The 16,049-nt window shown below is 47.4% G+C and overlaps 1 protein-coding gene across 6 annotated transcripts in view; it reads left to right on the top strand.

Annotated features, from left to right (window-relative positions):
- Positions 1 to 53: 53 nt before the first annotated feature.
- ANKRD44 (ankyrin repeat domain 44) overlaps positions 54 to 16,049 on the top strand; it is a 142,539-nt gene continuing 126,543 nt past the window's right edge. For 3 of the 6 annotated variants that reach the window (XM_064515147.1, XM_064515146.1, XM_064515144.1), the window contains exon 1: positions 54 to 213. In XM_064515147.1, the coding sequence (XP_064371217.1) occupies positions 187 to 213 (27 nt within the window). In that variant the 5' untranslated portion in view covers positions 54 to 186. The remainder of the gene's footprint in view (positions 214 to 16,049) is intronic. The other 3 variants (XM_064515149.1, XM_064515145.1, XM_064515148.1) reach the window with 1 other exon arrangement.

Below are 16,049 nucleotides of genomic sequence, written 5' to 3'. Positions count from 1 at the left end.
CGGCCCGTGCGAGGCGGCCGGTCCCGCCCCCGCTTCCTGGGCCGGGCTCGGCGGGGCCGGGCTGGGCTGGGCCGGGCCGGGCTCGGCGGCCCCGCCCCGCCGGCGCGGAGCCGCCGCCGCTGCCGCCGCAGCGCCGGTCGCGGTGCGCGCTCGCCGCCCGCCCGCCCGCCCGCGGAGCCGTGCAGCATGGCGGTGCTCAAGCTGGCCGACCAGGTGGGCGCCGCGGCGGGGCGCGGCGGGGCCGGGGCGGCGGCGCGGGGGAGGCCGCGGCGGTGCGGCCGGGGCTGCCGGGGCCCGGGTGCCCACTGCGCCCGCGCCGCCCCTCCCGCAGCCCCCTAAAACTGCGGTTTTCCCCTCATTTCCACCCCAAACGCGGCGCTCTCCTCCCGGCGCCTGGCCTCGGCGCCCCTTGTCATCCCGCGGGGCGGGGGGGGGGTTTCCCCGGCAAACCCGTGACGCCGCCTGTCCGCGGCGCAGCGCGGGGGGTGGATGCGGGCGGCTTGTTCGGGGCCTCCCGGCTCCGGGGGCCCGCGGGGCTCGCTGCGGCGCCCCGACCCGCGGTTTTGGGGGGCTTTAGACCCGGGGCCGCGTCAAATTTAGCGGTGGCCGGAGAGCTGCGAGCAGCACCCGAGCGCGTCTCATCGCCGGAGGCGAAAAGCGTTTGGAAATATGTAGTAAATTGATATTACGGTTCACGCGCCCTGGTTTGTCCGCGTATTCTACCAACTGTTACGCGTTTTGCATGCTTTAATCTGCTATTTTTAATTTGACGCGGCCGGGCGGCAGCCCGCACCGTGGGTGTCCTGCGAGGCGCGGACCCTCCCGTGGGTCTCCGAGCGGCTGCCGCAGCCGGCCGTGCTCAGGCGCCGCTTTCCCCCGGGGCGCGAGCCGCCCTCTCGGTCTCTCTGTCCACGCGTTTCTGAGAAAGCCTTCCACACGCGCGAAGCCTCTGCGTAGCGTTTTGAAAAGAGTTTTGAATGGAAAAAGGATAAAGCGGCTTCTTAAAGAAAAACAGCACGGTGTGGCCTGTCACAGTCTGTAATGCTTTTTCATAATTAGCAGCAGGCGATGTTTATAGCCTGTCTCCTTACGTGTCCCTCAAACATCCTCCTCTGTGGATGTGCTGCCTGTGAACGGTGAATAAAACGCCTCGTGCGGCGAGGCTTCGTCTCGCCCTGCAGAGCGCAGAGTGGGTCTCCTGGATCAGGGCATTCAGGTGGGATCTGTGTATTGAAAGTCTAAGCTGCAAGCGTTATTAAAACTGCGTGTGTGTGTGCTATGGAAGACCAAAATTGTAGCCTTTCAGTGCTTTCTGAAGTGTTTAGTGAAGTCCTCGAATTTACTGTCTTTACAGTTTTAAAACTTTGCTAAAATTTTGCAGCGAGGATTTTGCTTCAGCAGCAGCGGTAAGGGGCAATACAGATATAAGCCAAGTGGATCCCATCTTGATGAAATCTGTATTGCCATAGAAACCAATGAAAGGCCGTGACCCCGGTATTCTTCCTTCTCTTCTCGTGATGCTCCTCAAAGCTGAGGGATGAGGCTTCTCAGAAAGCCGTTAGCCTTGGCGGCATGCCTCCTTCTGGGCTGCTCGCAATGTTGGTGGTGGCTCAGGCGTTCCTGTTCAGGCTGTGGGCCGAGACGTGGTGTGAGAGGCTGACGGGTTTTCCTTCGTGGGTATGCATCTCCTGTCACTTACCAAAGGATATGTTGGTCCACCTCTACTCTTCTTGCTGGATCTCTTGTGGTTTTCCACAGTTTCTTCTCCAGATCTTCCTCTGTCGCTGCTAAGAGACTGGGGGAGTGGAGGGGTATGTTTGAAGTTGATGGTGGCGCTTCCGCTGAAGCGGGACCCAGAAGCTCCTTGCGTGTGATGGTCTCAGCGTGTTCGCTGCTGGCTCAGATCTCGGTTGTAATGCTCCAGAGAGGATGGCTCTCAAACTGAGAGCTCTTCACTGCTTGTAATTGTGGTTTCTGTGGCATGTGCTTTCCTCTGGATCCATGATTTTCTTGACTGGTGAGAGAAGATCCTATAGGGGAAGACTAGAGAGCCCGCGGACTGAAAGTTTAAACGTACGTTTCTCTGAGCAAGCTTTTTCCTCGTTGTCTCTGTTCTTGGCTTCTCTCACTGACAGCGTTTAACAGCACACAGAGCGTTCAAACAGATAATAAACTAATTATGCCATTTCTCATACGGGCTCTGAGGAAAGAAAGACTTTATTATTGCTTCTTTTTTGAAATGGCTGAAGGTGCTAAGGTGTTGCCGTGCTTCTGCCCTCAAAGAGATTATCAACACTGTTTGGCTGCGTGCTCTTCAGGTACTTCTTAGGCAGCAGAGCTCAGTTTAAGACTTTAGCATTCCTGACTTTGTTCGTGTAGGTTGCTTGAATTCCTTTCCAAGTGATTGTAATTGCTACCTTGTCAGTTGTGCTGCAAGAAACCCTTAAATCATTTAACCACAGGAAGTGCATTTCTACCATCATTCATTTCTGCATGAATTTATTCCTTGCCTTTCTTTCTTTAGCAACCTCCAAATACCCATTTTTGAATGAACAAATGTTAAGCCAAGAATAACCTAAAATAAAATCATAAAAATTAAACACTTGGGATTATAAGCTTTGTATGTATTGATGTGTCAGTGCAGTTATAAACCTTTTAATATTCTAAATAACCCAGTCGTCATTATAAAAGTATTACAAAATATATTCTATGTCTTAATACTTTTATCCATTCATTCTGTCCAGCATCTACGTAGTGAATGTTGATTATGGCAGGCATGCAAATTGCTTTGAGCTCTAAGGATTGTTTTTCTTTTTCCAATTCTAAGAGTTATTGCTGTTTTGTTGATTTTTTTTCTAGTTTGAAAAGTTTTAGTGTTTTATATGAGAGTGTAATTATACGTGATAAAAGCTTACGCACATAAACTAGAATCCAGAATGAGCAGAGATGAGCGTTTTAACAAGTGAGTGGCCTTAGACTTTCGGGTACGTGTTTTGTTCATGCAGCTCAAGGCTGCCTGTACACATATGGCGGGGCATGGAAAGAGGTTTCTGTGCCCCTCACAGATACTGTTTGAGGAAACTCGCTTGCCTCAGTTCTTCATTTGCACCCATGTTTTGGGTGGCCATGTCCTTCTCCCCATGAGTCTCCTTTCCCCTCTGCCAAAACTGCCTAAGGGTGGATGCGTCAGTCAGCTGTCTGCTGGTGGCAGTAGGCCTGGTGCAGACTGGGCTGTGCTGTAGCTTTGTGAAGACGTGGTTTTATTTTCCAGACTCGCCTCTCCTCTGTCCTCTGAGGAGCCGGAGGATGGAGGGTGCTTCCCACCAGCCGCCTGCGCTTCTTTGCATGGCATATTGTTAATTGCTCACACTTGCCCTGGGTTTATGTGTTTGCCTTTTGAAAGTTTTCCTTTTAGGGGAAAGTTTATTAGTCAAAGTTATAGCAAATATGCTTTAAATCTCCTAGGTCTCCACTGATGCTTCTGGATGGCAGAAGCACAGATGATCGTTCCTGTCAGTGCGCTACTAAGAGGATAAAATTCTCTCACTCATGGAAGCTTACCTGGCTTTTGGAAAATTATTTTGGAAGAAATTAATTTCCGTGGGCACTGCATCTCATTTCTACGCTTGCCTTACCAGTTGAGGCCTTCCTTGCAGGTCTCCCAGCGATGCCTGTGGACCTGCAGATGCAGGTGGTCTCAGTAGTTACTAACTTCCCTTTTTGTTTAAAGCTGGAGCAGTCCCTTGGTGCGTTGTTACGTTTGATCGTCCTGCTGTGTCGGGGGGCAGCGAGGCAGTGGGACTTGTGCTCCCAACCCCGGCCAGGTGGATGTCCGCAGAGACATCCTGTTTGTTGGTGTCTTTCAGCGGCTGATGCAAGCTCTCCTGTACCTAATTGCTGCTTACAGTCGCACGTGTTTACGTGGGAAATGCATCATTCTGTCTTTGAAAGGCATTGAGAAAGGCTTCTGTAAACAAGAATAACATGAGAAGTTGCATGAAGGTAAAGCCTACGTAGTTATGTTTTAGGAGCCGCAGTGCTTAGTGCCTTTACGCCCACATTGCTGAAGTCAGTGGAAAGCTTGCTGTAGGGCTGAGGCAGGTACAGGCTCTGGGTAGTCTTGACCCAGTGCAAAATTTACTGCAAAAAAAAAAAAAAAAATTACTGTGACTTTAGTGCTGCCAACTCCGGCCCTGCTTGGACTAAACAACAGAATTATTTCTAGGTACCCTTATAAACATGCAGATGCCTGCACAGAGGTAATGAAGCCTAGATAAATTGTTAGTGTGTGCACCTAGGCTGTTATTAACTTCAAAACCTCATCCTGTCTCCTGATATTTTGCTTGTTGTCATTGATTGCCAAGAGTAGTGTAGTGTGACTGGAACTGAAAGGACCATTTCTTTCTCTCCCTCCCTCTCCCCAATATTTCCTGTGTTTGACAGGTCTCCGCTGACCATCAGTTTCATTTTTATTGTGGTCACAGAGAAGCAGTGTTAAACAGATGTTTAAAATAACTTTAAACAGATGTTAAAAATCATAAAAATTGGCGGAGCAAGGACTGGACTTGCAACTGAATGTACTTAAAAACAAAATGAGCACGACAGTGACAAATAAATCGTCTCCTAACAAAACTGATTAAATTTCCAAATGATGGTGTGTCCTTAACTTATTTCAGACTCCTTCAATCAACAAGACTAGCTTTCTGCATAATCTTTCTCTCAGGCAGGTAAAATCATCTGAGATGTGGTCCCTGAGCCTGTTGTGTAAAATAGGGGTAATGAACCTGTGTCTTATGGCCGCATACTGCCTACAAGTTAATTTTGCATGGCATGAAGTCCCATGATTGCTCCCCTCCTCATATTGTTGCTACATAACGCTAAGGTGTATATTAATGTGCAACCTGCCGAGTGTTTGTGAAAGGGCTGCTTGACCGGCAGCAAGGAAGAGATAATCCGTCTCAGTGCAAAATAGCCAGAGCGTAACAGTAACTTTGGAGAAGGATGAATTTACACACAAGTGTGTTTATCTCTTTGTTCTTGTGAAATAAGAAAATGACCGGACCAAAGTAACTGCACCGCGGCAGCCGTTGCTTCTTAGAGCCACGGTGGGCCTAGGCATGCCGTACTGCACAGTAAGGCTCCAGGCATTTTTAAAGAAAATAAAAAATTAAAGAAAAAAGGAATATACCAGCATTTCTCCCCTTGTTCCCAGCTGCTGGAGGGACGGTCAGAGTTACCTCGTGTAGATGGCAGCTGGGAGCTGACACATTTCATCATCTGGTCCTGTTCAGGGGAGAAAAAGTTGTTTAGAGTAGTCAGAGTGAGAGAGATGCAGACTTCAAGAGGAAGCTGCTTGCTTTTTCGGTCATGGTTTGGGCAGCAAGTATCATTTTTTGCGTAGCTTTGTAGCTTGTTTCAAGGTAAACAAGATGCACTCTAATCTGGAGAATTTTTCGGAGTCCTTTAGTGTGCTCAAGTATATCATACGTTTTTCTTTAGGTGCAAAATCCTCTGGAAGTTTACTGTCTTGTAATATTGTAAGCGTTTTGTAGTGGTTGCACTTAGGTGCCTGGGCTATTTTGAGGGTATGCGTATGTGCGCACACGTCACGTTAAGAGGTTACTTTTTCTTGAATTGCAGGTGGCATCCAGCAAAATGTGCCCTCCCATATGTGCTTGAGGTGCGGTATTTCATCCTGGCATGAGGTATGCCTCATGGCCTTTTCCTGCTCGTCTTTTAAACGAAGACTTGGTTGTCATGACTACGTTTAGTAGAGAAATGAGGAGAGAAACCCATCTCGGGCACTCGTCCTTGTGCGACGGCTTGGTTCAGGCGAGGCGGTGTTTTTGCCAGGATGTTTATCGGGATGGCACGGCTGCTCCCTGGGGCAGGAGCCGGGCTTGGGGCTGCCCCTTGGCACCTACATCCCGTCTTTGGGGCAAATCCCTGAAAATAAGTGCGGGACGCTTTGGGTTATTCCCAGAAGCACTGTTTCTAGGGAGCTGGGAATGCCACTCATGTCATCCTGTGCCTGCGGGAGACAGATTTTGTAGGTATAGGCCTGTAGGGCTAATGCTTCAAGATATATTCTGATAACATTGGCTATATCTACTATTTTTGACTCCTGTTCTGCTTGAATTCACTGCTTCATGTATTGCTGCATGTATATGTGTTTGCTGTAAAACATGCGGGTGAGCTGAAGTTGCTGGCAGACTATGCCCCCCCCCCTTGTATGTCTGTGTTTAAATCCTTTAGCTTAAATATCTTAAAAACACAAAAATGTTGCGTTCTGAGCTGTTTGTGTTTTTAAATTAATGCTTTTTTGTGAGAAGTACATTTCTGACATTTGTCACCTTTTTTTGTTAGCTGGAAAGCCTGGGCTGAACAGTTCCCACAGCTGTTGTTTGTGGCTTCAACTTTGTTTTAACTGCTGTACTTGAAACATGTAGTAACTTGTTGGAGCCCTTCAGCCTGGTGAAGGGTGGGAATCAAAGCGTTACAGAATTACATTGAAAGGGGGGGAATTATTTTGCAGTTTTATCCAAGGGTTTGAGGTCATTATTGAAGTCTGTAAGGAGTTGGTCAACAAATTACAGCATTTAGTTGCAGCTAGATAATTGTGACTTCTAAAAAAAAAAAATATTTGCTTTTTGATGACAGACATTTGCATGCGTTTTGCTTTTGGGGGGAAAAAAGTCTTTCCTGGCTGCAGATGTACGGCTGAAAACGGAGGCTGTTGAATAAGCTTTTGCCATGCAATACTGAATGTCCTAGCCCAGCGTAAGCTTGTCTGGTTGATGTTTGTACTATGTATTATGAGCTGGGTTTATGTACAGACATGCATTTTTGTGCTGGAATTATTTGTAATAGCTTGGTTTCTAATTTTAAAAAGAGTACTTGGGGAGACTGCCCTCGCAAAGCCGCTGCTTCCTCTCCCCGGCTGCGTGCTACTGCATCCTTATGAGGAAGGAAGTAAAACCGTAATGGTTGACTTCTGCGCAGCCTTGACAGTTGTACCTGACTGAGTCTATTTACTGAGCTAGGGCTTTAGCTTTTCTGCATGAGGCGTCGTATGTTGTTTTCTCATGAAGAGTACTTGTGCTAGTGCATTATGTATGTGTCGGAGTGCTCCAAGAACCACATCTTGATATCTTTAATGACATGGAAAGGCTGTAGATAATTGCTAATGGCAGGCAACTTGATATTTAAGCATTGCCATTTCTGTTCTGGCATACTTTGTGGTCTCATTATATGACCTGGCTTTTTTTCCATGTTGCAGCCTTTGTAATTTGGCAGACTTCTTGTTTGATCAAATGTCTTTTGTCCATGCAAGGACTTCTAGTAAAATAATCGTTTGGTACGGAGTTGCATATCTGTAACTGATGTCTCTGTAAACAAACTATTGCCAGCAGTAGAGAACATGTGGTTTGAAGAAATTTAATAGTAAAAAAGTAAAACAAAGTATTGCTATCCTTATGAGCAACCTTTCTTGCTTGGGCAACGTATCAGCTAAAGAGAAAACAGAAGCCAACTGTGCTATTAGAAACATAAGCTTTCACATTTTAAATATGATCAAATCCTTTCTGGGACAGGAAACTAGTAGGAACGTTGATTAGCTTTTATATACATTGCTAGTAATACGGGCGGTGTCATTCTGAAGGAGATCAACCCATTTTATCATAACATCATTTTAACATTAGAGGCTCCCATTTTAACATTACAGTCTTCCTATGTTTCCAAAGTGAAATGAATTTAGATTGCGTTCTGAAATCTTATTCTTATCCTGGCATTGAATCTAAACTGACTTTGTAGGAATATATCTGCCCTGCTTTGCATTTATAGTAACATGCTGGTAGCAGCACCTATATTTCTGTGTTTCCATGTATAAAGCGCCCTCTCCCCCGTGCTTTCGGTCGATGAGGGTGAGCAGCGTCCTCGCAGGCGGCAAGCGGCTGAGCCCGCGCAGAGCCGCCGGGGCTGTCCCGCGAACTCCTCGCTGCTCTCGCTGCCTGAGCCAGCCTTAGTGTTGGGTGAGGCCACACCAGTGGCGAAACGTGTGACCTCAGAAGCTAGAAGCCTGCAATATTATCTGGTGAAACAGGGATTTGCTCAGTGCTTTCTTTAGTTGTTGAACATGCCACGGGTAAAAAATGAGATAACAAAGGCCTAAAATACCCCATATTGTCTTTGTGCTTCCAGCTGCTTTAATGTGCTTGCCTGTGCAACATGCAGCATTTATCTCCAATTTAAAATCAAGTGAGGGACTTATTTAATCATTGACTCTAGGAAAATTTCCAAGATGCTTTACCAACAAAGTAAGTACAGCGTGCCAGATTCGGTGACCGCCGCTTCTGCTTGAGCAGAGTGCGCTTACGTGAGCGACCCTGCTGCATTCCAGTCTGTGTGTATCAAGCCCAATATGGGGAAATTTCTTTCATTTAATGTAAACAATCCCTGATCCCTTTCAGTGTATTCATAATCCAACTTGTTTGTTACAAGACGTAGCCGTGTTTCTGGAGGGTTTTTCTTCAGGTGGAGCCTGTGGCTCAGAGTACCCTTGGCAGAAGGCAGATCTGTGACTTGAAGCAGCTGCCAAGCTGGTTTTGGAGTGACAGGTTTGAAAGAGGAGCAATGCTATGCAGAGCTAAGGCAGAGACCACGAGGGGTTTTGGGCGAAGGCTGAGGAAGAGGCCGGCAGCGAACCTGTGGACCGTGTAGCCCGCGATGCCGTGCTGCTGCCTGCCTGGCAGACTGAAAGCACCGTCGGTGGACGGCTGTTAGTCCATTTTTGTGGGTGAGAGCTGAGGAGTGACTGAGTCCAGGCAGAGAGGGGACGGGTGACAGAGGCAAGAGCTGAATCCTGATTTACTGCTGTCCGTGTCTGAAGCACACCAGTGCCCTCCCTCCCTGACTGTTGTTTTAATGCTGTTTGCTCTGTGGGCTGATGCCAGTCTTACGATGTTGCAAGATGAGAAATCAGCAGTGGCACGCGTTTTCATAGCACAGCGTTCAACTCCACAAACAGAAGTTCTTTGGATGTTTGTTCTGTAATGTGTAAAATCAATGTTGGTGCCACTCAGGAGAAAGTGCCCTGTTAGGAAGTGGTTTCTAGGTGCGTGGTAGGCAGAGGTTTATTCTGGGTGGCTGCAGCGGGTGGCTGCCTTTGGTCACTAGTGCTGTGTCATGGGCTCACGTTGTCCTTGGGCAGCTTGAATGGTGAGTGGAATGAGCCTCTTGTGTATTCGTGCCACCCGTTTAGATCGAATATTCTAATAATCCAGGACTGTATGGCACTTTGGACCACATGTCATGCACCAGAGCTGGGTGGGCGCAGAGAAATGGAGATAGCTCTCAAATAGGAGAACTTGCTGTCAGTGGGTTAGACGGTGGGACTCGGTGGCTGGACCCGAGTCTATGGGCACACACGTGCTGTTTGTGGGGAGATGCTTGCAGCCCATGAACACCCACAAAGCCCAGCTTCACGGGTTATTCCATTACGTGGGATATGGCTGGCTGCAGCAAGCCTTGCTGTTGTCCTCTCCCTTGAGGCGTAGGCATAGCGTTCACATTAATCAGGGTTTGTATTTAGGTTTTTCTGGTTCCTTTTCCTGGGTGAAGTTTGCGTGTTTTGAATGGCCTTTGATGACTGCATCGTGCCCTCCGAGGTGGGTATGTGATTTACCAGGGAGCCGCCTGGAAAGGGAGACACAAATGATGGCGAACCACAGGACAGACACGTGATCTTCAGCACTTTCTGTTCCTACTTCTGAGGAGCTGAGGACTTTTCCAGACAACTGTCTGCAAATCGTTGTATGACTCCTTGTAGGTGAGTCTTTGCAGACACCTGTTCTCCAGCGCTTTAAAAGAGGTCTTCGAAGACCTGCAGCCTTGGAGACAGTTTTCTGGAGAGTTCTTCAGCTGACTCTGTTGCAGGAACAAAAATTAAAAGGCAGTAGACAGGCAGGTGTGGCTCAGCGCCTCAGTCGTTGCTTCTATATATTCAGCCTCCAAAAAGCTCTGACCTGGAGCAGGCTTTCGCCTAGAGTATGTTTGTGGTTGCCTCCCCAGTGCACAGCGAAGGGAGTGCTATGGCTTTGAACCAAAACGCAGCAGAATTGCTTTGTGCCCCGTGAGCTTATCGTGCTGTTCAGAGTCTGTTGGACTGAGTTATGCTGCTGCTTGCTGGGATATTGGAGCATCAAAAATAAGCACTATGTAAATAACTGTGCTCCAGCTACATGGATGCGATCCCGGGAATAACGCTGCGTTTCAGAAAGAAGGATTGTTTCATTTCTGATGCTGCTTCTACTAGTAGCTTTTGTTTGCTTTGAAATAGCAGGCGTGGAGAGGAACCCAACCATGTTTTTGGCTATTTTTTGACAAAGCGTTAAGGTAATATATTAATGGAATCTTGAACACATGCGGTTATAATTTTAAGTCAGTAGATGTTTCACTAACAAGGCAATTCTCTTTCCCTGTAAAGGGATGAATGGTTTGCTTAGCCAGAGGAGAGCCTGGCTCCTTGTGCCTTGCTGCATCCGTTTGCGCGTGTCGTGTTCCCCTTGGACCTGTGCCGATCCTCGGAGCTTGTCGCGTGACAAATAGCATCGACACTAAGGCTGCATCTCTGCTGAACTCCACCTTAAACAAGTTTTAAAGCCAGCCAGGCCTAGTTTAAGCTGCTCATGCCTCTTTCTTTGAAACAAACTCGGTTGAAGAAGAGGTTTGCGTTGCAGACAGACCCACGGAGCATGGTTAAAACCACCCGCAGAAGCGCGCGTGGAAGGGGCTGTGCTCCGTGAGGGAGGCTGCGAGGGGCTTCGGGGGGAGGCCGGCGCCCGGGACGGAGGCGCCTGTGAGCGGGAGCCCTCGGCGCGGGCTGGCCGGGGTCCTCGCGCGGCGTGGCTGGAGCAGGGGCGGCTCCGTCGGCTGCGGCAGCCTCCGGGCCTCGCCGCCGCCAAGGGCAGGCGATATCTGTGGAGAGCGGTTTCTTTCCCAGCCCTTCGGGGCTGCAAGATTAGAGGAGCAATCGCAACCTTGTTATTTCTGTGTTTCGCAGTTGGGATCCGCTCTGCAATCCCTTTTCATAGACAGGGGCTAACCCTGGATTTAAGGATCTCAGAGGGGACAAAGGAGTTCAAGTGTCTTTTTGATCTTAGTTGCTGCCCTGAGGTGAAGTAAGATGTTTTTTGTGAACTGATCTCAGCTGTGCTTGGAAACTTACTGAAACAGCTACTCCAGAATAATTATTTTGGATGGATATTTTGGTGTGGGTGCTCATACTCTTGCATAAAAATGTCTTTTGCTAGTCTGTTTTAATGCACTTTGGAAGTAGAATAACTACTGACTAATTATTCTACAATAGCTATTTTGGTAAAGGAGTGTAGAAAAGCCCTGATTCAAAGAACAAAGAGAGACTTCTTCCCCCCGGTTCAAAAGAGGATGTTCTTTCTAAGGTATTAAAGATAGTCCTGTTCACTGGTGTGTTTAGAAAAGAACATACCAGTGGTAAGTTTGATGGTGCATGACTTAAAATATTTCATATTCATTAGCAAACAAGTACCAATTAATTTTACATTATGATGCTTGGGGAATAGACTGCAAGGAATGGTATTTAGCTGTGGCTGTTTGGCAATTATGACCTTGTATATAATAACAGACTCAATAAATTCTTGATGTGAGAGAGCACCATTAATCAGCACAGAGTTAATTAACTGTGATGCTTAGACAGGAAGCAGCGTGCGCACGGCTGGATTTCGGTAGTGCTATAGGCTGGAAATATTTGACTTGTCTGACGCAAGGCGAGAGGCCTGCTCGCATTCCCGCAGAATTTCCCTCAGAATGGATGCTAAAGAGGGAGGAACCTCCTCCCTGCAGCGGAGTCGCACCCCTCACTGCTGTCAGTGGCACCAACCCTTTGATGGACCTTAGCTGTGTCACTTAGACTTGTCTTTGACCATCGTTTGTCTTCTGGTTTGTTTTCTTGCTGGCTTACCGTGAATATTAATAGAAGGGGTGGACTGCTAACCTGGGATTGTGCATTTTTATCATCGGCTTGTCTGTTTTTTGCTGTCCTTTAGAGCCACTTTCATAGCTGTGGGCGCTGCAGAAGGTATCGCAGGAGGACTCGGGCGTCTGAGTCACCGCAGGGTTTTGAGCTTTGCCACAAGAGTGCTGAGTAGCAGCCGCTTCCGAGGGCTCGAGCGGCTCCAGTACTGCAAGCAGAGAGAACAACCGGGTCTTGTTTTTAGTGCTAGCATCTACAGTTTCCTGAGTCAGAAGACTTCGTATGCCCTGTTTTTCTTCTTGAAGTTAGTTTGACCTAGAGGTATAGTACAAATGCTCCTCCCCCGTAAGTACTGTTAAGGGTAACCCTTCCTCTCTCCCCACCGCAGGCTATTAATATTAGTTGCAGTATGCATGTGAAGAGGGTCCCATCTAGCAAATCACTAATGCAAGATTAGCTTTGTACATTGCCATAAGATACGTTTACCAAACAGAGCCAGAAATAGATAAGCAAAAACACGGTGTGAATCTTACTCTTTCTTCTGCCTTGCAGTGACTGGAAATGTACAACTTATTACTACCTGCTTTTAGTGGTAAAACATTTTTAGAGTTAGGAGGATTCAAAGATTTAATCCGCTCTTTATTTTTTCATATAACGATCATTTGCTTTGAGCATCGAAGGAAGTGTTTTATTTGCCTCCTCCGTTTACCAAGACAAATGGTGTCGCCGTGTTCGCTGCCGCTCGCGGAGCGGGCTGGGAGGCCCGCAGCAGGTCTGCGACAGCGAGCTCCTTATGGGCGCCGCGAGTGGGCACGGGAGCGGGAGGAAGGCAAGAAGTTCCCATTTTAGATCTCGACGCAGAAAGTGGTGATTCAGCTAATGTCTGCCCCTGCATAAATGAGCTCTTTCTCCCTCAGCTGCACGGCCTCTGTATTTGATACAAAGAGAGGCAATAATTCTTAAGCAATGGAAAAACAACTTTCTTTTCCTCAATCTGGGAAACAGCAGTCAACCAACACCTCCTCCTGAACCCCAGAACGCAGTTAGAGGTTACGGCCTGGCGCTCTTACTTTTCCGCTCTCCCGTCCAGCTGCCTTTTCAGCAGGCTGGCATGACTCCCTCTCACGGACCCTGGCCATTCACCCCGCGCCCCAGCTAACCCCCAAACAGGGTGTTCAGAAATGCTGCGTCTGCTGGGTACGTAACGCCTTCTCACATTCTGTCTGTTGTGCCTAGCTTGTCATGAGTCACAGGGATTAAATCCAGCCCTCTGGGAGCAGAAGTCCCCTTGAATGGACAACAGTGTAGCAGGCTAGTATTAATGACAGCTATTCTGTTTTGGACTGACTGTCCAGTGTATGTATGTTTAAACATATGCACTACCTAGTGCACATACCGACCCTTCGTATATAATTCTTAGATCTCTGAGTTGCCTCAGCCATAGTTTTCTTTGGAGCCATGTTTATTCCCTGTGTTGAGGAGGCCTTTCTCTCTTGCCCATATGCCGATGTGAGTTGTCCTTCCTCGCACCTCTCATGTTCTCTGAGCCTGACAGAAGATGGCCTGTACTGTCCCAAGCTCGTGTCACAGGAGGCTTTTAAATGTTGGACTTTACTCCTTCATTTTTGCCCCTCTCTACAATTAGTGCAGTCTCTCTTTACCTTTCTTGACACTGCCATGGTACCTGCAGCGCTGTGGAGCTGGAGGAAAGGTAGCAGTTACAGCTTCCTTTGCTGTAGTCCTTCCCCTAGGTTTCTCAGTAGAAATCCTTTAGATTGCCGTTTAAAGTTTACCATCCCCTTCATTCTTGGCTTCGGAAGAACTTGGACCATTTTCTCCTAATAAAAGCTAAAGACTGGAGCTGGTGGCAGTTGGAGCAAGAGTCATTAGTTCTCAAATGGTTTTAAGTATCGTATGTCCTTTGTGGTTCATCATTTCATACATTCCTGAGCATCCTGAATAGCTTCTCTTAGAATAGATCCTTGTGGGCCTGGCAAACACCCCAGGCCTTTTCTCTTTGTTTTAAACAAGATGGAAATGTTTTTATAAATATATTAGAAGTAAGCTGAAGACAATGGTAATTAATATTAAAGATCCTTTAAATAGTGTAGAAGGTGTGCAAATAATGGGTAAAATCAGAAAAGGCTGAAAAATTAAAATAGCCATGGCAGTGTGAAATTTTGAATGTTATTCTTGACAGTCTGTGAAGGATGGGGGAAATACAGGCCTGGAGACACACAGGCTTCATGCTTTTTTTTTTTTTTTTTTTTTTTTTTTAAAGGGAGCCAGGGGATTACTCAATTTAATGCCAACATTGTGAAGTATACAAAACAAATTGTCGAACAGCACATTTATAAGCATCTAGGGAACGTTAAGGCAATTAAAGAGCAGGACTGTATAAAAGCATGGAAATGTTCATCCTAATGAAGGGCCCATATCTTTTTTTCAGAGAGATTCAGAGTGACTGAAGGACTGGCTTTAGTTCAGATTTATGAAACCGTAATGCCATTTCTTATGGTCAGTTCATATTTTGAAGCTTTAAGTACAGTCGGCCGCATCTTCGTCCCCCCCACAATTTCAACGGCACTTTAACTTCCCTGCCTTTAATGGTGTTCAGCCTTTTTCATAGCATAAGGAAAGACGTTTTGCTCTTCGCCAGTCCTGTTCCAGTATGTGGTTCTACCTGAAGACCTGCCCGTCGTCTTGCACCGATGCCTGCCATGGGGTGAGCCTCTGTTTTAGACATAGCCACAGCTGTTTGGAAAGTCGGTGGCGTTTCAGGAGTGACCTTTGCTTGTCTGAAGGAGAAATCGAGGCTGTGCGTGTGAGTGGAGAAGGGAGCAGGCGGTGGGGTCCTCGCGCGGGGCGTCGAGAGCTCGGCTGGGCGGGCTGGAAGGCCCTCCCGGCGCGGGCTGCCGCTCGGGAAGGGTTTGCAGGTGCAGGGTGTGAGGGGAGGGGGTCTGGGGGAGACGTGGGTGTGATGTTGAAGGTCGTACACTTCTTGTTCCCAGAAGCCCCTGGGATGGCAGGGGTAAAGGCTTTGCAGAAGTGAAGTCTCTGCTGTTGATTTTCCACTCCGCTCAGGGAAATGGGACTTTGCACTCTGTTTGAAACCAATGCTGTGTTTATAACGCCAGCAGAAGCAGCCCAGTAAGGCCCTGGACTTCTGCTAACCGCTGTAGCTGTGGGGGGAATAATAAGGAACAGTAAGTGCTAGGCTTGTTCCTCATACAAGTGTGATGAGATAGGCTGGCACCTGGGCGATTTTCTGCTGTTTCTAAATTGGGAAGATGATAAAAGAACCCTCTTTCCCTTCCCCACTCGTTTTCCATGGCTGTTGTCTTTGCCGAGTCCCCGAAGGGTGCTCTTCCCTTTCTGAGCCGGCTCCCTTACCAGCCCTGCAACAGTCGCACTCGGTGATGCACGGAGAAAGCAGCTTTCGGTATGAATGGAAATTACGGGATTTTGTTGCCAAGGCAAGCAGTTCCAGTTTCAGCATGCAAAGGGGAAAATATCCCGTTGTCTAATTTCATGAAAGCTGTAAAACGAGGGGAAAATAAATGTGCTCCAGAAGTATCCTTGTAACTATGAAAGGAATTTAACTGTCTGAGTTGACCCGGCATTATAAGGTAGCAATGGCTGTGATATACTGGCTCTTCTCTCCAGAAGCATTTTTAATCCTTAAATGGTGCACTGTAGTTGCTTTCTTGCATGCCAGTACAAATATTTCCGGTGTATTACAGGATGAATGAATGGAAGGGAGAGAGAGAAACTAGAGCGATGTTTTCTGATAACTAGATTTCTTTTTAGTATGTATAGAAAAGCTGTCTGTTTAGGCCATTTTGGGTGCAGCAGAAGGATGAGTGAACAGCATTTTTAATGTCAGGAGGTCAGGGTCTGTTAGAGTCAGATCTCTTGCTTGAAAAAGGCTTTTTTTTGCCCAATGGCTTGCTATATGCACAAGTTAACGTCTTCTTAATATTTATTAAGTATTCACAATTTTGAGTACTTTGTTATTCTGGTCACACCAGTGTTTCTTTTG

This window comes from Dromaius novaehollandiae, chromosome 7 (assembly GCF_036370855.1).
Source record: "Dromaius novaehollandiae isolate bDroNov1 chromosome 7, bDroNov1.hap1, whole genome shotgun sequence".
Lineage (NCBI taxonomy): Eukaryota > Metazoa > Chordata > Aves > Casuariiformes > Dromaiidae > Dromaius > Dromaius novaehollandiae.
This window is presented reverse-complemented; position numbering and strand designations above follow the sequence as displayed.